Genomic DNA, 22,090 nt, shown 5'->3' with positions numbered 1-22,090 from the left:
TTGTGCCCGTGAGTGAATTATTTGATCATTGTAAACTGTCCTGTGATTAGGCTAGGATTAACTTGGTGAATTGCTGGGTGGTGTGGCTCAAAGGGCCAGAAAGGCCTTTCTCCATGCTGTATCTCAAATAAATAGATGGACTACGGTTTTCCAAATGCTCAAATCCTTTCCCTAACCATTGTCTACATTAACTTCCTGACGGCTGATATGAGACTCACTGGTCTGTAGCTTGCAGGTTATCCCTTCTTCCCTCCTTGAGCGGTGTACATCAGAGACTCGCCAGTTCTCTGGGTTCCCTGTGGCCGATGGACCCATGGAGATACAGGACTGTGGCTGCAGGCCGAGGGGAACACTTGCATCCTGGAAACTGGAAGAAGAAAACCATGGAAACTCTGTCCTGTTTCCCACCTTGTTGTCTTATCCCATAAGATAAAGAGCAAAATTCAGCCCGTTGTCTGCTCTGCCTTTTCGTCACGGCTGATCCATTTCCCTCTCAGCCCCATTCTCCAGCCACCTGCCTACAATTTCTCTCTCCCCATCTCCATGCCCTGACTAATCAAGAACCTATTGACCTCCACCTTAAATGCACCCAATGGACCTGGTTTCCAGATGCCTATGGCAACAGATTCACCATCCTCTGGCTAAGAAAACCCTCCTCATCTCTGTTCTAAATGGACGCTCGTTTGTTCTGAGGCCGTGCCTGGGATCCTGGACACACTCTTCCCCTCCCCCCTAAACTCTAGTGAGTGTGGGCCCAGAACCATCAAATGCTCCTCACGTGGGAACCCTTTCATTGCCGCACTCATTCTTGTGAACCTGGTCTGGACCATCTCCAATGTGATCAAATAATTCACTCACGGGCACAACTTTGGACTGTGGGAGGAAACCAGAGCACCCAGAGGAAACCCACGTGGTCACAGGAGAACAGAATCTCCCTACAGACAGTGGTGGGAAATGAACCCAGGGTACTAGTGAAGTGTTGTGCTAACCACTATGTTACCGTGTCTCCCAATTAGGGAAAGCCAGCGGGTAAGGGGCCCAAAACTGCTCTCAATACTCCAAGAGAGGCCTCGCCAGTGCCTTGTGAAACCTCAGCATTATAGACTTGTTTTTGTAGCCTAGTCTTCTGGAAATGAATGCCAACATTGCATCTGCCTTCCTCACCACCGACTCGATCTGCAAGTTAACTTCTAGGGATTCCTGCACGAGGACTCCCAAGTCCCTTTGCACTAAGGATGTTTGAATTTTCTCCCCGTTTAGAAAATAGTCTGGGAGTTTATTCCTTCTACCAAAGTGCATGACCGCACTCTCCCCGGCACTGTGTTCCATCTGCCATCTCTTTGCCGTCCGGTGGAAGCAGGTTCCGTTGCAATTCAGCCTCCCGGTGGTTTCAGGCAGCAAACTATTCAGAAATCCCTCTTGTGGGACCGAGGTGCTGGTAGGTTGCAGGAGCCCCTGGAGCTCACTCTGTCATTCAGTAAGATTTCTCGTGGGCCTGTCTTTTCTAACACGGAGTTATTCAGTGTTTTTTCTGAGGGGAGTGTATGATCAGATCAGACCACGTATACGGGATATATCAGTGGCGCTAGTTTGTGATATTTGCATTGGTTAATCAGTCTGCAGGGTTAACTCTGTGGAAATAGGTCCTTCATCCCAACAGCCCCATGCCTATTTACACAAATCCCATACCCATCCAGGTCCATGGACCTCTTGCTTAATGGTGTTGGTCCATGGTATAAAAAAGGTTTGGAACCCCTGCTCTATACCTTTCCCACCCAAGTACTTGCCCAAAAGCCTAATGTTCAACCACCACTGGGGGTGTTTTGTTCTAGGGTATCCACCACCTTCTATGTGGAATAACGACCATCAGATCTCCCTTTTATTTCTCCTCCCTCACCTTAAGCCCCCTGGTTTTAACCCTCCTAGCCTCAGGAAAAGACTGACCTTCTGTTCCTCAACCTTATAAACCTCAGTATGGTCATCCCGCAGCACGTCACTGAGACCAAATCCACCCAGCCTGTTCAAACGCTCCTTGTACAGCCTTTCCAAAGCAGGCAGCGTCTGTACTAAGCTGTTCCACAATCTTACTGCCACGTCCTTCCAGAATTGGACAATATTGCAGGTGTGACCTGACCACTCCAAACATCTGTTACAGAGCCAGAGAGCAATTAGAGCAGGGATACAGGCCCTTTGGCCCACAGTGTCCATGCTGCCCCCAATTCCAATGCAATGGTTCTATTTAGTATCAGAGAATGTTTGCAATACCCAGCCTGAAACTCTTACTCTACACAGACATCCTCAAAAACAGAAGAACCCCAAAGAGTTGAATAACAGAAAGATGTTAGAACCCCCCCTCCCCCACACAAGCGCCTACCTCTGCAAAAGCGTCAGCCCCTCACCACCCACCATGCAGGCAGTAGCAAAGCCCCCAGAGAGACCATGATCTAGTGTCCATCCCCACTCTCACAGGCACATAATGAGAGAGAGGTATTGCTCCTGGCACAGCAAACAGCTTGCTATTTCCATGTTAGTCTGCTGCGTTGCTTTATTGTGTTTCTCTCCCCCCTCCAACCGACTCGAGAATTGGCAGCAAAGTCTCTCACCATCGAGCGATCGCCCAAGTGCGGAGGCCTCTGACAGCCGTATCCTCCGTCTTGATTTCCAATCTCCGGCGACGCTTCAGTTGGTGACACTAGCGCAGAATCAGGACGTGCACGGGGCAAGCGTCTTCCTGACTATTCCTGGAGATATCACTAATGCTAGCTTTGAGAGTGGGAACCCACCTCCCTAAAGAACTGCAGTTTAAGTGTAGCTGTAGATCAGACTCAACAGGACCTAGCCACCTTGAAAAGGGGGGAAAAAAGAGACATTAAAGATAGTGAGACTTTCACAGATGATACAGAGAAGTCAACCTCTTACATTTGTTCCATATTCCTCTAAGTCTCATCCCTCAATGTGCCTATCTTAAACACTATTACCCCTCTTTCAAACACTTCCTCTGTTCTGTATACTCATACCCTTTGTCTGGGTAAAAAAGTTGTTCCTCAGGCCCTTTCTAAGTCTTCTCCTTCTCACCCTAAACCTGCGCCCCAGAAGTTTAGACTACCCTGCTCTGGTGAAAACTCTTAAGAATATATTCTTGATTGTGTTGAGAATTTGTGGGATCAACTGTGGGAAGACTGTTTACTCTGATTTGCATAAAGACAGTGTGCAGCAACTGACTACAGAAACTGTAACTGGTTATCAAATCTATCCATACTATCCTTTAGCCTTAACAGTCACATGCTTACAGATGCTGACTGCAACATTTCAACAGTAAACCCAACCATCTTCCTCAGGCACAAGTTAGTCAAAGAACAGCCCTCAAGGGACACCTCCTTTATATACCCTGTAGAGTAAGCAGGGCTTGGATGGGATTAATGTTGGATCCTGATTGGCTGGATCTGAATTGCCTATTCCTGGTTGGTTGGTTTGAATTGGTCTTGTTCTGATTGTTTTTTTTATATATAAAGGCCAAACCCTCTTTAGGAATGCCTGGTTCCAGATTAGAGCTATCTCTATACTCTTAGAACCTATAATTTAGATCCTCCCCACATGCTCCATCTCTAGTGATTCCTTAATCTTTCTCTTGTAAGCATTCTCTTCCTTGCCAAGGATGTTGGTTTCATTAAACTTTGGCCTATGTGAGCACGATAGGCAGCGTTCAGCGATTTTCCCCTTGCCCTGCTCACTCGAGAGGGTATATGAGGGGGACGTCACTTGATGGACTTGTGCCTGAGGAAGACAGTCAGGTTTACCATTGAAATGTTGCAGCCAGTATCTGTAAGTACGTGACTGTTAAGGCCAAAGAATATCATGGATAGATTTTACAACAACAGCATTAATATGTCTTTCTTTTTAAAATAGAACACTGGAACTAGTGTATCAGAAATCTGGTTGGACATTTGATATCCCATCTTTCCGCTACATCGCTCCAAAGACCATGTTTGCTAATGGAACGGTGTACCCTCCCAACCAAGGCTTCTGTCCGTGCAGGGAGTCTGGGGTCCTGAATGTCAGCACGTGCAGGCACAGTGAGTACCCTGGTGTCCAGGCCTTCGAGGCCGAAGAGCACTCCGTCATGGAAGCGGGCCCTTGCAGCACCTCGTGAGTGAAGCTTCCCCCTCAAATTCCCCCTGAAATATTTCACCTTTCACCCTAAACCTATGACCTCTAGCTCTAGTCTCACCTGACCTGAAGGGAGAAAGCCTGCTTACATTTACCCTACCTGTACACCTCATAATTTTGTATATATTGCTATCAAATCTACCCTTATCCTCCTACACTCCACGGAATAAAGTCCTAACTTGTAGAGAGAGGATGAATCGCACCCTTGTAAGTTTTCTCTGCACTCTTGAAGGGGTTGGAAAGAACATTAGAGGGATGCAGGTAGGTTAGGTGCAGGGCGTAGGCCCAAATGGGGGTGGTATGGTGTTGGGGCTGCTGCCTTTCAGTTCCAAGGATCTGAGTTCACTCCTGACCTCTGGTGCTGTCCACGTGGAGTTTGCACGTTCTTCCTGTGCAACGCACACACAATGCTGGAGGAGCTCAGCAAGTAAGGCAGCGTCTGACCCGGTGAGATAGATGGAGGGGCAGGTAGTGTGAGGAAGCCTGCAGAAGGGCCATATTAGGAGAATGGGCAAAGAAGTGTCAGGTGGAACCCAGTTTAGGACAGTGTATGGTCGTGCACTTTGTTAGAAGGAATAATGGTGTTGATTATTTTCTAAATTGGAGCAAATTCAGAAATCAGAGGTGCAAAGGGACTTGGAGGTCCTCGTGCAAGATTCCCTAAAGGTTAAGTTGCAAGCTGAAATGGTGGTAAGAAAGGCAGATTCTCTTCTGATGTCTTATTTGTGGAGAGAAATGAACGGTCCATGTTTTGGGTGAGACCCTTCACTCCATATATTATTTCCCTCAGATGCTGTCTGACCTGCTGAGTTCTTCCAACATTTTGTGTGTGTGTGTTGCACAGGGAGAACGTGCAAACTCCACGTAGACAGCACTAGAAATCAGGAGTGAGCCCAAATCCTTGGAACTGAAAGGCAGCTACACCAGCATCTATACCAACCCCATTTGGTCCTGTGTCTTGGGCCTAACCTGCCTGCATCCTGCAAAGTTGTTGCATCCCTCTGCAATTTTCTTCTCCAACTCCTTGCGAGAGTGCAGAGGAAACTCGCAAGGGTGTTATAACGAGAGGTTGAATAAGTTAGGACTTTATTTTCTGGAGTGTAAGAGTATATGGGTAGATTTGATTGAGATATACAAAATTACCTGTAGAATCTCTTCTTCCTGTGAGTTGTCGAGTATTCTTGCGTCTCCAATTTCCTTTCACGTCCCAGAGATGGGTTAATAGGTACATTGTCCTCTGAAGATTGGCCGTGGCGGATGGAGGATTGGAGGAGTCTGGAGGGTTCATGAGAATGGGATATGAATAAAATGGGCTTGAGTGGCATTGGTGAGACGTGGTTGTAGAACTGAAGGTCCAGAGAACGACCTCCTGAATCGGCCTCAGTGAGGCCTCGCTTTGCCTGTAGACTCACTTTCATGAAACCTCAATTTGCTATTTGTTCTGTTTTTTTTTTCTCTCTGCACATCAGGTGTTTGTTTTTAAAGTGGGTTCTATTGGGTTTCCAGATTTTGTGGCTGCCTGTAAGGAGTCTAATCTCAGAGTTGTGTGATGTATACATACTGTTAATAAATGTGGCTGTGGTTGGTGTCCATCTGGTTCGAAGGGCAATGGGTAATGATGGTCATCATCACACCCCTGGGCGGAAGGTACGGAGATCCTGAGATGCCCGGCCGTCAAGATCCCCCTCTCGGCCTCACCAGTGTAGTCCAAGGATTCGTCTGGCACCAGCTTGTCTGCAGGAGCTGCCGGAAGGATGTTCAAAGACATCCAGCCGCCTTAGGGGCTTCACTCCGGATTTGCTGTCTGAATTTTACTCCCACAGCCGTCATCTGTCTGGAAGCTGCCCACAAGGCGTTGGGGCTATTTACCCATAGCTGGGGATCTGGTTCACGAGCACCAGGGTGTGTCCACACGCTGGTGGACCGGCGTGTTACGGGGTGCAGGGGCCAGACCTGCTCCCCATCCTCTGTGGTTCAGCATAAGCCCAAAACAAGTTCCGTTCCCGTGTGTCACCAGCGAGGATGCGCTGCATGAGGCTGGCTGTTGGAGAGGCTGTGTACTGGCAGGGAGGGACTTTTCGCCAGACTGCTAGCCAGCGGTGGAAGCTGAAAGTGAGAGCAACAAGCACTACCACATCACGACAACCATTTTAATAATTGTACTTTAAACTATTGCCACTGACTCTGCTTGTAAAATAATTCCAAGTGGAGCCAATTTGTTCCGGTTTATTTCTGTACACAATAGATTTGGTCCAAACACACACCTTATTTCTTTATCTCCTTATATCCTTTTCTTTCCTTAACTGATCATCTCTGAGGCCTCCATTGGTCAGGCTCGACCACGGACGTTGTGTCCTAGCTGTCTAGATACGCAAGCCAGGGTAGTACGATATAGAGAGCAAGCTGTTGCCCATGTAGCAGGCTCCCCCTCTCCACATAGCTGATGAATCAAAAGAAACGGCAGAGACCGATACAGTTTGGTGCCAGCAGCATCGCAGGAAATGCTGGTCAGCGTTGAACTCAGCGTGGGACTTCCTTCGAGACTCCAGCTCCGGATTTTCCCTCTGGGTTTACTCCCAAAGCCTTCCACCATGAGTGGGTATAGATGCAAGGCAGTGGAGGTTTGAGATTAGCTTTCCTTCTCCTAGATGAGCTTCCAAACATGGCTGACAAGCCTGTCTGCCTAAAGCAACTGGTTTTAAGACACCAGTAATTCACCTTTGCCCTTTCTCCGATCAGTAGAAGGCCAGGAGCTGGACTTGGTTGTCAGAGGATATTTGAGACGCACACCATTAGGGGCATTTAATAGATAGTGGGAGCTTGTCCCCGTCACCACCCCGGCTATAACATCCTCGAGGAACCGAACTGATCATATGCACGTGGTATTCGGTGATGCATTTTTAGCTCTGCTCTGGGTAAATGAGCCTCTGGGTTATGCCTTTTCATTTTGTTTTTCAGATTCTCAAGTCTTCATTTCGCAGCCTCACTTCTACAATGGCGACCCTGCGCTGTGGGAGGCCGTGGACGGGTTACACCCCAGTGAGAAGGAGCATGCACTGTTCATTGACATCCACCCAGTAAGATCTAATTCAGTGATGATTCAGATGAAAAATCAACTTAATTGTATTTGCAGACGAGTTGTGTTACGTACACAAAGCTGAGATGTAGCTTTCCTCCTTGAAGCTCTATAACTTTGTGTATTAGTATGATCAAAATATCAAACAAAATAACTTATTGAAAATGTTTCCATTGTTGTATGTAGCCATGTATATTGAAATTCTGCAACGAAAACTGAAAATACTGGAAACACTCCTCAAGCCATCTGAAAACTGGTCTTTAACCAGAACCACTGCCTCGTTGATAGCAAAGATTTTGCTCATGAAGATACATTTGTAGATTGTGCAGAATCTGCTCTGGGAGGATATCTTTAGTCCTCAAATTCACTTATCAAAAGACATTGCATTGACCATTGATCTACCCATCTTAAACTTGATAAGTTTTATCCTGTCGAAGGGTCTTGGCCCGAAATGTCGACTATACTCTTTTCCGTAGATGCTGCCCAGCCTGCTGACATTTTGTATGTGTCGCTTGGATTTCCAGCATCTGCATATTTTCTCTTGTTTATTTTCAGTTTTGTCCTGCACCTCAAGACCACCTTGCTCACTACTGAGTGACCAGTTTTCATGCAGTCCGTCAAATTACTGATCACGTCCCCTCAATTCTCATCTCTGTCTTTAATATCCAGCAAGGGTCCTTGTGGTGCTCCAGTGGTCACAGGTCTCCATCAGCACATTGCCAGTTTTGGATTAAATTTGCCAACTTGCCCGCACCCCTTGGGCTCTTAAGTTTTTGGGCCAGTCACTGTTTGGTCCCTTGTCAAAGACCTCACTGAAGGTCATGTAAACCACATCTACTGCTCTACTCTCAATGATATCTTCAGTTACCTCTTCAATGAAGATCAGTCAAATGGGTTAGACATGCTCTACATAAGACAGGAGCAGAATTAGGCCATTTGGCCCATCGAGTCGGGTCCACCATTTCATCATGGCTGATCCATTTTCCCTCTCAGCCCAAATTTCCTGCCTTCTGTATCCTTTCATGTCCTGAATAATCAAGAATCTATCAACTTCAACCTTAAATAGAACTAGTGACTTCGCCTCCGCAGTTGCCCGTGGCAACAAATTCCACAGATTCGCCACACTCTGGCTAAAGAAATTCCTCCTCATCTGTTTTAAAAAGGCGCCCCTCTATTTTGAGGCTGTGTCCTCTGGTCTAAAACTCCCTACTACAGGAAATATTCTCTCCACATCCACTCTATTGAGGCCATTCAACGTTTGATAGGTTTCAATGAGATCCCCATTCATTCTTCTACATTCCAGTGAGTACAGGCCCAGAGCCATCAAATGTTCCTCATATGATAAGCCTTTCAAACCTGGAATCATTTCTATGAACTTCCTTTGAACCCTCTCAAATGTTAGCACTTTCTTTCTTCGATAAGGGGCCCAAAACTGCTCTCAGTACTCCAGGTGGGGCCTCACCAGTGCCTTATTAAGCCTCAACATTAGATCCTTGCTAGTCTTGAAATGAATGCTGACATCACATTTGCCTTCCTCACCACCACGCAAGCTGCAAATCCATTTGACTGATCTTCATTGAAGAGGTAACTGAAGATATCATTGAGAGTAGAGCAGTAGATGTGGTTTACATGATCTTCAGTGAGGTCTTTGACAAGTGGCCACATGGCGACTGGCCCAAAAGCTTAGAGTCCAAGGGGTGCAGGGCAAGTTGGCAAATCTAATTCAAAGCTGGCATTGTGGTGTGGAAGGGTACGCCTGGGACCACTGTGACCACCTTTCATAATCTTGTTTCCTTCCATCAGTTCTCCCCTCAGCATCTGACTCCAGAGAAAACCACCCAAGTTTGTTCAGCCTCTCCTTGTAGCTTGTACTCTTTAATCCAGGCAGCATTGCGGTGAGCTACTTCTGCACCCTTTCCAAAGACTCCACAAATTTTCCTGTAATGGGGCAACCAGAACTGCACACAGTGCTCCAGCTGTGGCCTAACCAAAGTTTTATATGGCTGCTACACAACTTCCTGGTTAATGTCCCAACTAACGAAGGCAAGCATACCTTGTTCGTTCTTTGCCAGCTTGTCTACTTGTGTAGCTACTTTCAGGGAGCTGTGGAGTTGGACCCCAAGATCCCTCCGCAGATCAACGCTGTTGAGGGTCCTCCCGTGCAGTAGATCTCCCGAAGTGCAACACCCCACACTTGGGTTAAACACAATCTGTCTTTTCTCTGTCCACGTCTGTAACTGGTCTGCATTTTGCCATATTCTTTGGTCCTCTACACTATCTACAGCTCCAAAAATCTTTGTGTTTTCAGCAAACTTGCTAACTCACTCATCTTTCACCCAAGTCATTCTGCAGGGCAATACTAGCAAAGTGAAAGTCCCTCCTGTTGTGAAGTTCTACCTGTCGGCAGATATCCAGTCCAGGATATCTTCTCTGCCTACAGGTGTGACGTTCTCTGCTCCCTTCTCCTTTGCATCACCCTCTGTCATGCCTGAAGCTTGTATCCTGTGAAAGACCAGTCCTGCCTTTCCCTCGACTACATTTCTGTAGTTGCAGCAATATCATAATATCCTTGGTATGATCAGCAAGCTCCAAAACCTGGGCCTCTGAACCTCCCTCCTTGCCTTCCTCACTGGAGATCAGTCTATGCAGATTGGAAATAACGTCAATGCCGGTGCACCTCAGGGATGTGTGCTTTTCCCACTGCACTACTCTCTCCACACCCGCGACCGTGCGGTTCGAGCATCATCTGTAAATTTGCTGCCAGTGCCACTACAGTTGGCAGAATTTCAGATAGGGAGGCGGCGTACAGGAGCGAGAGATCTGCTGGTTGAGTGGCGTTGCAGCAACAACCTTGCACTCAGCATCAGTTAAACCAAAGAGTTTATTGTTGTTTTCAGGAAGGGGAAGTCGAGGGAACACACTCCAGTCCTCATTGAGGGATCAGAAGTGGAAAGGGTGAGCAGTTTCAAGCTCCTGGGTGTCAGCATCTCTGAGGAGCTATCCTGGGCCCAACATATTGATGCAATGACAAAGGAGGCGCACAGAGGCTTTGTTTAATTAGGAGTTTGAGGAGATTTAGTATGTCATCAAAGATGCGCTCTAATTTCTATACCATGGAGAGCATTCAAACTGGTTGCATCACCGTCTGGTACGGAGGGGCCACTCACAGGATCGGAAAAATCTGCAGAGAGCTCCAAACTCCGATGTGCTTCATCATGGGCACCAGTCTTTCCAGTATCTAGGTCAGCCTTAAAAGGTGATGCCTCAAAAAAGCTGCATCCCTCATTAACGGCCCCCATTACTCAGGACGTGCCATTGCTACCATCAGGGAGGGGGTATAGGAGCCTAAAGACATGCACTCAATGATTCAGGAACAACTTCTTCCCCTCCGCCATCAGATTTCTGAAAAGACAATGAACCCATGAACATTTCCTCACTATTTTCCTCTTTTTGCACTAATTTTATTTTATTTTTTTTATGCATACATATTGTAATTTATAGTTTTTTATTATTATGTATTGCAACGTACTGTTGCCACAAAACAACAAATTTCACAATGTTCGGTATGCCAGTGATATTAAACCTGATGCTGGTTCTGGTCCACTCTCTAAATTCACCAACTTGCTGGTGAAGCTCCTTATATTAAAGTACACAGATGAGCCCATTAGCATCCTATGCTTTCTGACCGGTGTGTCTGCCCACCGGACTCACTCATTTACCCTCTACATTCTGGTCACTCTCCCACTTGTCATGCAACTGTAGACTCCAAACACACCCCCACCCCTTTAAGGGTAGCACGAGCAAACCTGTGAACACGACATTGCCTGTGATGTTGAACCTGATTCTGAATCTAAGTTCTTAATGTTCTTTTCCCTGTTTTCACCTTCACTGGCACATGGATAAAAATAATTACAAGGTCATGACCCTAGAGGTCCAGTTTTTTAACCTCTGACTAACTTCACTCTTCAGATCCACTTCCTTCTTTCTAAATGATGTGCTATCACCTTTGGCTGTTCCCTCTGCCCGTTTGGAATATTCTGTACCTGCTCCGAGACCTTCCTGATCCTGGCACCAGGAACACAATGAACCTCCATTTTGACCATAGAAATGCCTGTTTATTTCTCTCACTGACAAATCACCCACCATTATCACTTACCTAGACTTCCCCTGCTCTACTGTGTGTCACTGTCAACTGTAGTGTCACAAACTTGGCCGACATTAGTAGTGTGAAAATTATTGAAAGGTTTCTCGGGAACTGGATATGAGAATTTGGATAGGCATGGACTGGCTAAGGATAGGCAACATGACTTTGTGCATGGTAGGTCGTGTCTAACCAATCTTAGAGTTTTTTGAGGAAGTTTTCAGGGAAGTTGATGAAGGCAAGGCAGAGGATGTTGTCAACATGGATTTTAGCAAGGCATTTGACAAGGTCCCGCTTGGGAGGTTGGTCAAGAAGGTTCAGTTGCTCAGCATTTAGGTAAATTGGATTAGAGATTGGCTTTGTGGGAGAGGCCAGAGAGTGGTAGTAGATGGTTGCCTCTCTGACTGGAGGCCTGTGATTAGTGGAATGCCACAGGGACTAATGCTGGTCTGTTGTTTGTCGTCTATATCAATGATCTGGATGATGTGGTTAACTAAATCCACAAATTTGTGGATGACACCAAGTAAGCAGATGTAATTGTCAGTGAGGAAAGCTCCTTTCTTTCTATACCTGTAATGTGAAAACATTTACCATATTCTGAAGCTGAAGAACCTTTTCTCACTGTTTAATTGGGTTTGGGGTGATGATATCTGGATAGTGCCATCAGTAGTTTCAGATATGCGTTTCTGGTATTTAACGTTTTCTGTTTTAGAGAACAGTTTTCTGTCAGAATAAGACTGCATCAGATTAAGGTTAATTCTGCTCGTTGCTTTCAGTTAACAGGAGTCCCTTTGAATGTCTCTATCAAATTGCAACTGAACCTGTACATGAAAGCAGTGCCAGGAGTAACGTGAGTATGATGGTCATCTCAAAGGAAACTTCCTGAACTTCCTGGTTCATAAAAACATCTTCAACTGCTTTCCTAAACACTGTTATACTTCCTGACTGTCATGGTAACGTGTGTGCCTGGTGCAATGGGAGACACACTGAATTTGCGTGTTTCACTCACACCCCTTGCATGGTCTTTAGCTTGCAGTGGATGCATTGTTGGGGCTGGCCGACAGTCCAATTTCTTCCACTCTGGTCGCCTGGCCTTGTGATAAAGGGATTAATTCTCCGGGTTGAATTCGGGCTTGAGAGGAGTGGCCCCTGGCAACAGATTAAACAGTCTGGCCTTGTACTTTCTTGAGTTCAGATGAGGGAAGGCAACAGTAAAATGTAAAAGATTCTTCGATATTTCTAGGATATATCTTTCAGAGATACAATAAAGATGGTGGAGGAACCCTGTGGGTCGAGAAGTATCTGTAGAAGGAAAGGAACTGTCAATATTTGTGGTCAGAACTCTGCATCTGGTCTGACTGGAGAATGGAGATGGCCAGTCAAGAGAGAGGGGTAGTGGTAAACAGCCTGAGGTGATTGGTGGACTGAGTGGAGAGAGGGGAGATGGTGAGTGTAGGAGAGGGAAGTAGTGGTAAACCGCCTGAGGTGATTGGTGGACAGTGAGTGGCGAGAGAGAGAGATGTCCGGTTTAGAGAGTGTTAGTGGTAAGGCAATCTGGGGTGATTGGTGGAGTGGAGAGAGAGAGAGAGAGGGGAGTAGTAAACCAGCCTGAGGTGACTGGACTGAAAGGGGAGGGGGGAGATGGTCAGAGCAGGGAGAGGGTAGTGGTAAGGCAGCCTGAGGTGATTGGCACACTGAGAGGGGTGAGAGAAGATGGGCGCATATTACCAGATAGGGAAGGGGAGTGAGGGTGGAGCTGTTAGATTGTGTCAGGTGGAGATAGATGGAGAGGTGTTGTTGGGTCATCTGGAAGTAAATCATGCTGTCACAGTAAGGGGTCAGCCATTCCGACCGAAGTGAAGAACTCTGTACTAGCAGTGTGATGAACCTACAGAACACTGTAGAGGTTCACTTACTAGTGGTGATAGGTTTTTGAATATTAAGGAAATCGCATGAGAACAGGTTAGAGCAATGAGGTAAAGCGTTAGGCCATGATACAGAATGGCAGCGTTATGGGGGGGCTGATTGGCCTTTGCCTTCCAGTTCTATTCTCTTCCAACTCTGGAGTCTACTGTTGCAGGGGATGCAGCCAGTTGTAAAGTCTTAACCGTGTGATGTGCATTTTCTTTCCAAAGGGAGACAGGGAATATTCGGCCTGTGCTGTTGCCTTTGCTTTGGTTTGAGGAGGTAAGTCAAAAGCTTTTGGTTTAAAATGTACACGGGCTCTGGCTTCACTGTAGCATTATAGATGGGGGCGGGATGGAAGTTCTTCACACTCAATCAGCGGGTAATTGGCCCTCGCTGGCTCCAGGAAGGAGGCACACTGTCTCCATCCAGGATGGTAGAGCAGCTCATCCAGTTCCCTCCTGGTCCTCTTACATAAGCAGGCGATGACGGTCCATGTCTGTACTGGCCTTTGAAAATGTTCATCTACACCTACCGATTAACCCTAATTTCCTTTTTTGATCCCCATACAAAATGGGTTTTTTTTCCTGTTTCTTCTTTTGAAGAAGTACACTTTGGTAGAAAAACTTTTGAAAGTGGAGTACGAGGTTGACGGTAGGTCTCTTAGCCGTGTGGATGAACGGAGGGATCCCTCAAAGTTGCTGCACAAGTTGATAGGGTTGTTAAGTAGGTGTATGGTGCGCTGGCTATCACTAGTCCAGGGATTGTGTCCAAGAGCCGTGAAGTAACGTTACAACATTATAAAACTCGGGTTGGACTACACCAAGAGTGTTGTGTTCAGCTGTAGTTGCTTCATTTTAAGAAAAAGGTGTAAGTTTTAGAGAGTGCAGAGGAGATTTACCAGGATGCTCCTTGGATTAGAGGACATGTGTTATGAGGAAAGGTTGAGTGGGCTGGGGGTTTTTTCTGTGGAATGGCAACATTGGAACAGAATTAGGCCATTCAGCCCATCAAGTATCTACTGCCATTAAATCTGGCTGATTTATTATACCCAATAATTTGGCCTCCTCAGATGTCTTTGGCAATGAATTCCACAGATTCACCAACCTCTGGCTAAAGACATTCCTCCTCATCTCTTCTAAAGGGACAGCTTCTACACTGAGGCTCTGAAAAGTCTTGATAGAGTGGATGTTTTCTCTAGTGAGGGAGTCCAGGAGCAGTGTTTAATAGGTTTCAATGAGATTGCCCCTCATTCTTTTAAACTCCAGCAAGTACAGGCCCGGAGATATCAAATGCTCCTCGTGTTAACCCTTTCATTTCTGGGATCATTCTCACAAACATTTTTCGGATCCCCTCTAATGCTGGCACGTCCTTTCTTAGATAAGGACCCGAACTTGCTCACAATACTCCAAGTGTGATCTGATCAATGCCTTATAAAGGTATTGTATCGTTGCCTTTATATTCTAGTACTCTTGAATATAACATTGTTTTTACCTTCCTGACCACTGACTCATTGCAAATGAACCTTTAAGGAATCCTTGCACAAGAACTCCCAAGACCCTTTGCACCTCATCTCTGAATTCGCTCCTTGTTTAGAAAATAGTTGAAACTTTTACTCCTTCTACCAAAGTGCATGACCATACACTTTTCTACTCTTACTCCATCTGCCACCACTTTGCCCATTCCCCAATCTGTGTAAGTTTTACAGAGTCCCTACTTCCTCAACACTACCTCCCTCTTCACCAATTCTCATGTTCAGGAGAATGATCATGGGAATGAAAGATTTAACAATATGAGGGGCATTTAATGGCTCTGGGCCTCGACTCACTGGAGGGTAGTAGGATGAGGAACAAGCTCTTATTGAATATTGAAGTTGAGAGGATGCTTCCTATAGTGGGAGAGTCTAGGACCAGAGGGCACAGCCTCTTTAGACCAGTGAAGAAGAATTTCTTTAACCAGACGGTGGTGAATCTGGTATTCGTTGCCACGGATGGCTATAGGCCAAGTCTTTGGATATGTTTAAAGTGAAGATTGATTGTTAATAGTGTCAAAGGTTATGGGGAGAAGACAAGAGAATGGGGTTGGGAGAGAAAAATAATTCAGCCATGAGTCAATGGCAGAGGATAATCAGTGGGCCAAATGGCCGAATTTTGTTCTTGTGTCTTGTGGTGTGCTGAAATGGAGATGGAAGCTGTTCCAGAGACATACTACTTCTGGAGCTGACAAGTAATAGATGAATGGGAGCAGAGAACAGACTGGAACTCTGGGGGGGGGGGGGGGGGGGAATGTTGAATTTGGGAGATATCCAGCAGGTCAGCCAGCATCTACAGAGATGAAAAGCATTTAAGGTGGATGACTATCATTAACCATTTATTATACGCAGAAAAAAATACCTGAAAATCCCAACAAGAATCCCAACGGTTACAGTTTGTTTGGGTGACAGTGCAGTGTTGAACCCTGAACTCAGATAGGGTTTTGTGGAACTGTGCGGGGTGAAGGATCGGTCTTTGTGAGAAGGTTGGGTTTTGTGGAACTGTGTGAGATGAGGAATTGATGATTGAGAGCTCAGGTTAGGTTTTGTGGAACTGTGAGTAAGTGAGGGATCGATAATTGTAGAGCTTGGGTGAAAATCAAACGTAGCAAGTGATTGAGAATTTGGGGTTCTACTTAAATGGAGATGGTCGGCATGTGTTTGTTCTCTCTTAAGGAGACAACATTGAACACCCAATCCATCAAATTGTCCTGAATCTCTGCGTTACCATTTTCTGTCCTCCTAGAATACCATGCCAATGCAATTCCTTCCCCTCTTCCTACAGAGTGGGTACATCGATGGCCCAGCTGTCAATACTTTCTACTATTTCATGGTGGTGTTGCCAATCATATCTCAATATCTTCAGTACATCCTGATTACAGTTGGCTGCCTTTTAATGTTGGTCGCTCTAGCACTGAAAATTGCACACCTGAAAAAGCAGGTAAAGTTGTTTAACTAGTTGTTTAATGAGAGTGTTGTTTAAATGGTAAATCAAGTGTTATAGTTATACAGCAACGAAATGTGCCCTACATCCATGCCCAACAAGCTGCCCGCCTCAGTTTCGTTTGCCTGGGTTTCGCCCATGTCCCCCTGAGCCTTTCTTACCTGTGTAACTGCCCAAGTGTCTTAGGCATAGTAATTGTAATTGTCTCTGCCAATTCCTGTGGCAGCTCTAACCTTTGATAAACCCACCACCCTCTTTGTGGGGGAAAACCTGCCATTTTGGTTTTGAAGGATTTCCCCTCTCACCCTTTTGCCCTCTTGTTTTACACTCCCTGACCCTGGGGAAACTATTGCAACCATTCATTTTATCAATGTGTCTTGTGACTTTTATAAGCCTCTATAACAGGGGCTCCCAACCTTTTGTATGCCCTGGACCCCTACCATTAACCAAGGGGTCTGTGGACCTCAGGTTGGGAACTCCTCTATAAGGTCATCCATCATCCTTCCAAGATCCAGAGGAAAATGTCCCTTCTTATATCTAGGTGACACACAGAACTGCAAGAATGGCCTCACCAATGACGTATAAAGCTGTAGTATGACATCCCTACTCCTCTGTTCAGTGTCCTGATCCATGAAGTTGTATGTTCCAAACAATGTTTTCACCATCTTGTCTACCTGTGTTTCCACTTTTGGAGAACTGTGTACTTATGTCCCTAGATCTCCCCGGGGCCTTACCATTTGCTGCGCAATTACCAGCTTGGTTTAACTTTCTAAAATGCATCACTTCACACTTGTCAGAGTTAAACTGCATCTGCCGTTCTTTGGCCCACTTCCCTGGTTGATCCTGATGCTGTTGCAGTCTTTGACAATCTTTATTGTCCATTATAGCACCAATTTTGGTGTCGTCCACGAACTTGCTAACCAGGTCACTGTGCTGTCATCCAAGTTGTTGATCCAAAATGATGAGCAGCAGCAATCCCTGTGGCACACCGCTGGTCACAGGCCTTCAATCTGAAAAGCACATCCACTACCACACTCTGACTCCTGCCGCCAAATGAATTCTGTATCCAGCTGGCTATCGCACCCTACTTCCCATATGAACCAGCCAACTCTGTAAGACATAGACAAAGTCCTTCAAATCCATGTAGTTGACATCTTCTACTTTCCCTCATCAATTTTCATGGTCATCTCTTCACAAAACTCCATCAAATCGGTGAGACACGATTTCCAACACACAAAGCCATACTGACTATATGTAATCAGTCATTGCATTTCCAAGTGCTGGTAGATCCTGTTTTTCACCAACATTGATATTACTGGTCTGCAGTTTTAGCCCTTCTAGAATAAAAGCATGATGTTAACCAATCTCCAGTCTTCCAGAACCTCACCCATGGCTAAAGATGGCTAATTATCTCTTCCAGGGCTCCTGCAATTTCTTCCTTGGCCTCCACAATGTCCTACGATGCATTTGGTCAGGCCCATGGATTTATCTACTTTAATGTAGAATAGCACAATGCAGTACTTCACCCATGATGTTGTGTCAACCTATATAAATGTACTTCAAAATCAATCTAACTACAGAGCCCAAAGCTCTCCATCCAATTTCTATAATGTATTAGCCTCTACCACAAAAAATAGAAAGGAGAGGGGGCAGTCAGTTCCCAAGGAGATGTCAGATGGTGAAGAGGGAGGGAGAGTTTAAAAGTGATCAGTGGCAGTCAGCACATTTTGCGCACCACAGTTCCTGAGGTTTGTGCATAATTGGATCATGCATAATTAGGCACTTGACTAGGTCCAATAAAAATTTTTTGGTTTAAATGGAGTGGCCATTGTCTGAGTGGACCAGTGTTGAGTGGGGAATTGAGGCTTCGGTTCAGTGAGGTTTCAGCAAGAAGAGGCGCAGGCTGTAGGTAGATTTTTTTTCTGTTTATTATTTATTCTTTTTCCTGTACATTTAGAGCAGTGGGGATGTCAGACAGGGTAGTGAAACACTCCTCTTACAGGATGTGGGAAGGCCAGGAGACTTCCAGTGTTCCTGATGACTTCACTGGCGAGAAGTGCATCCAGCTGCACTTTCTAACATACAATGTTAAGGAGCTGGAGCTGGAGCTGGATGAACTCCAGATCATTTGGGAGGCGGAGCGGTTGATAGACAGGACATACAGGGAGAGAGCTGCATCCAAGATGCAGGACATGGGAAACTGGGTGACTGTCAGAGAGCAGGGGATAGCAGTTAATGCAGAATACCCCTGTAGCCATCTCCCTCAATAACGGGTATACCATTTTGGATAATGTTGACGACATGACCTGGCAGAAGAAAACCACAGTGAGCAGGACTGGCAGCTCATTCTGGACCCTCTCCACATGCATTCTCTCTAGGCCTTTCAATATTCGATAGGTTTGAGATTCTCCCCCTCCCCTCCCATTCTTCTAAACTCCAGCAAGCAGAGCCCAAGGCCTTCGAAAGCTCTTCTTATATTAACCCTTTGATTCCTGGATCATTCTCGCAAACCTGCTTTGGACCCTCTCCAATGCCAGCACACACCTTCTTTGATAAGGGGCCCAAAACTGCTCTCAATACTTCAAATGTGGTCTGATCAATACCTTATAAATCCACAGTATTACATCCTTGCTTTTATATTCTAGTCCTCTTGAAATGAATGCTAACATTGCATTTGCCTTCCTCACCACCGACTCAACCCGCAAGTTAACCTTTAGAGAATCCTGCACGAATACTCCCAGGTCTATTTGCACCTCGGATATTTGAATTTTCTCCCCATTTAGAAAATAGTCTATGCCTTTATTCCTTCTGCCAAAGTGCGTGACCATGTACTTCCCGACACTATATTCCCTCCGCCACTTCCTGCCACCCTGATACTCGCATTTCTGGCATTCTGCTACTGCTTTTCACAGTGAAGACCGACACAAAGTACTTGTTAAGTTTAGTCCCTCATTACTACCTCTCCAGCATCATTTTCCAGTTGTCCCAACATTCATTCTTGTCGGTCTTTTACTATTTATATATCTGAAAGAGACTTTTTGTATCCTCTTTTGTATTATCGTGTAGCTTACCTTCATTTTTCATTTTTTCTCTCCGTGACTTTTTTTAGTTGCCTTCTGTAAGATTCCAAAAGCTTCCCAATCCTCTAACTTCCCACTAATTTCTGCTCTATTATACGCCCTCCCTTTGGCTTTTATGTTGACTTTGACTTCTCTTGTCAGCTGCGGTCGTGTCATCCTACCTTTAGAATCCTTTTCTATCCTGCGCCTTCTAAATTGCTCCCAGAAATTCCAGCCATTGTTGCTCTGCCCTCATCCCTTCCAACCAACTCCCCTCTCGTGCCTCTGTAATTCCCTTTACTCCACTGTAATACATTGACTGTAACTTCTCCCTCTCAAATTTCAGCGTGAATTCCATCACATTATGTTCACTGCCTCCCAAGTTCTCCTTTACGTTATTCTAAAAAGCCATCTTGTAGGCATTCTATAAATTCCCTCTCTTGGGATGCAGCACCAACCTCAATTTCTTGATCTATCTACGTTTTGAAATCCTCCATGACTATTGTCACATTGCCTCTTTGTCATGCATTTTCTATCTCCCATTGCAATGTGCAGCCCACATCCTAGTTACTGTTCGGAGGCCTGTATATAATTTCCATCAGGGTCTTTTGACTTACAGTTTTTTTTAAACTCTCCTCACAGGGATTCTACATTTTACAATCCTATGTTACTCCTTTCTAAGGATTTGATTTCAGTTTTTACAACAAAGACGTCCCACCCCCGCTGCCAACTTGCCTTTCTTTTCGATACAGTGTGTATCATAGAAACATAGAAAACGTACAGCACAATACAGGGCCTTCAGCCCACAAAGCTGTGCCAAACATGTCCTTACCTTAGATATCATGTAGGGTTGCCCATAGCTCTCTTTTTTTCTGAGCTCCATGTACCTGTCCATGTATCCTTGGATGTTAAGCTCCCAACTATGATCTTCTTTCAGTCAAGTCTCATCTGCCAAACTCTAATTGTGCTACAAGGTCATTTACCTTGTGCTGTACACTCTGCATTTAAATATAACAATAGTCCGGTATTCATCACTTTGATTTCTCTCCCCACCATTCACTTTAACTCATGCGACTGACTGCAATTTTGACCTATTGTTTGCCTGTCCTTCCTCATAGTCTCACTATGCACTGCACCTACTTGTATATCAACTACCTCAGCCCTATCACTCTGGTTCCCACCCCCCTTGGTAAATTAGCTTAAACCCTCCTCAACCGTTCAAATAAACCTGACCGCAAGGATATTGGCCCCCCCCCCCCCCCCCGAGTCCAGGTGTAACCCATTGTACAGGTCATATCTTTCCCAGACGCGATCCCAATGATCCAGAAATCTGAAGTCCTGACCCCTGCACCAATCCTTCAGCCACGCATTAATTTGCCAAATCATCCTATTCTTGCCATCACGGGCACGTGTCACAGGCAGCAATCCAGGAGGTCCTGTTTTTCAGCCTTCCACCTAACTCCCTATATTCTCTCTTCAGGACCTTTTCCTTTTCCCTACCCGTGTCATCGGTTCCACTATGTGCCACCACTTCTGGCTGCTGCTCTCTCCGGCTTTAGAACGCTGTGGACCTGATCCTGACACTTGGAAAGCAACATACCCTTCGGGTGTCTGCTTCCTGTTCTAATTACGGATTCCCCTCTCGCTATTGCAGTCCTCTGCTCCACATTTCCTTTCTGGGCCGCAGAGCCAGACAGTGCCTGAGACCCAGTCGTTGCAGCTTTCCCGGCAGGTCGTCCCCCCAACAGTATCCAGAATAGTATACTTATTTTTGGAGGGAACAGGCACAGGATTACTCCGCACTGACTGCCTACCCCCTTTTCCTCTGATAGTCACCCAGATACCTACCTCTTGCAACTTAGGGGTAACTACTTCCCTGTAGCTTCTGTGTATCACCTCCTTTTCCCATCTGAGACCAGGTGCGGCACCAGCCCCTTGCCATGGTCTCTAGGGAGCCACGCTTTGTACGGATGTAATTATCAGAGAGGGTGGAGGTCTCCTAGAGTTCCCACAACTTGCACAAGGAACATACCACTACCTCCGGATCCATTTTCAACGCACTAGTTATGTAAAAAATGGAAAAAAAAGTTACTAGAAACTTAGAATCTCTGCCTGTTTTTTGCCCAAACCTACTGAGCCAAAGCCAAAGCACTCTTAAGGCTGATTTATACTTGTTCGTCGCATCTACGCCGTAGATATCGCGTGCCCTACGCAGTAGGGTGACGTGCACCTCTCCAGAAAAGTTAGTCACGTGTCGCGGTGACGCAGACCACAACAACTGTGATTGGTCCGCTTGGTAGCATCGCATTTCTGGTTGCTTCTTCTCCGCCATGTTCATACACTGATGCGAAACAGATGAACCAAATCATCAAATCTGCCTGCTGACATGTGAAAATGTTTGAAATGCATTTTCTCGTCCATGTCTCTCACGAAGAAACTCAACACAATGGCATAGAAACCGCCCCCCCCCCCCCCCGCCAACTAGCGTTTTGGAGCACACCAACGCATGCTCGCTACGGTGCAGAGCGACGCAGAAGTGAAAATCAGGGTTACGGCGTAGGCTGCGGCGTAGCCCGTACGCTCAAGTGTAAATCGGCCTTTAACACCACGCCACTTCAACAATGGCTGCTCTAGTTGTACCTCCTCTCTTTTTATTGGCCCAGTGCTGATTGCAGCCCACCAAAAAAGAGCTGAAAAGCATTGAGCTCTTTCATAAACCTCGTGATGCATCACCAACGAACACTGATTGCAGACCACCGGGGTGGGA

The 22,090-nt window shown here is 45.9% G+C and overlaps 1 protein-coding gene across 5 annotated transcripts in view; it reads left to right on the top strand.

The window, feature by feature from the left end:
- LOC140730941 (scavenger receptor class B member 1-like) overlaps window positions 1–22,090 on the top strand; it is a 64,237-nt gene that overhangs the window by 34,640 nt on the left and 7,507 nt on the right. For all 5 annotated transcript variants that reach the window (XM_073052035.1, XM_073052034.1, XM_073052033.1 and 2 more), the window contains exons 8-12: window positions 3,907–4,073; window positions 7,126–7,244; window positions 12,161–12,234; window positions 13,520–13,571; window positions 16,106–16,261. In XM_073052035.1, coding sequence (XP_072908136.1) covers window positions 3,907–4,073; window positions 7,126–7,244; window positions 12,161–12,234; window positions 13,520–13,571; window positions 16,106–16,261 — 568 coding nt within the window. The remainder of the gene's footprint in view (window positions 1–3,906; window positions 4,074–7,125; window positions 7,245–12,160; window positions 12,235–13,519; window positions 13,572–16,105; window positions 16,262–22,090) is intronic.

The sequence above is a fragment of the Hemitrygon akajei genome, chromosome 7 (genome assembly GCF_048418815.1).
Source record: "Hemitrygon akajei chromosome 7, sHemAka1.3, whole genome shotgun sequence".
NCBI classification, from domain to species: Eukaryota; Metazoa; Chordata; class Chondrichthyes; order Myliobatiformes; family Dasyatidae; genus Hemitrygon; species Hemitrygon akajei.
This window is presented reverse-complemented; position numbering and strand designations above follow the sequence as displayed.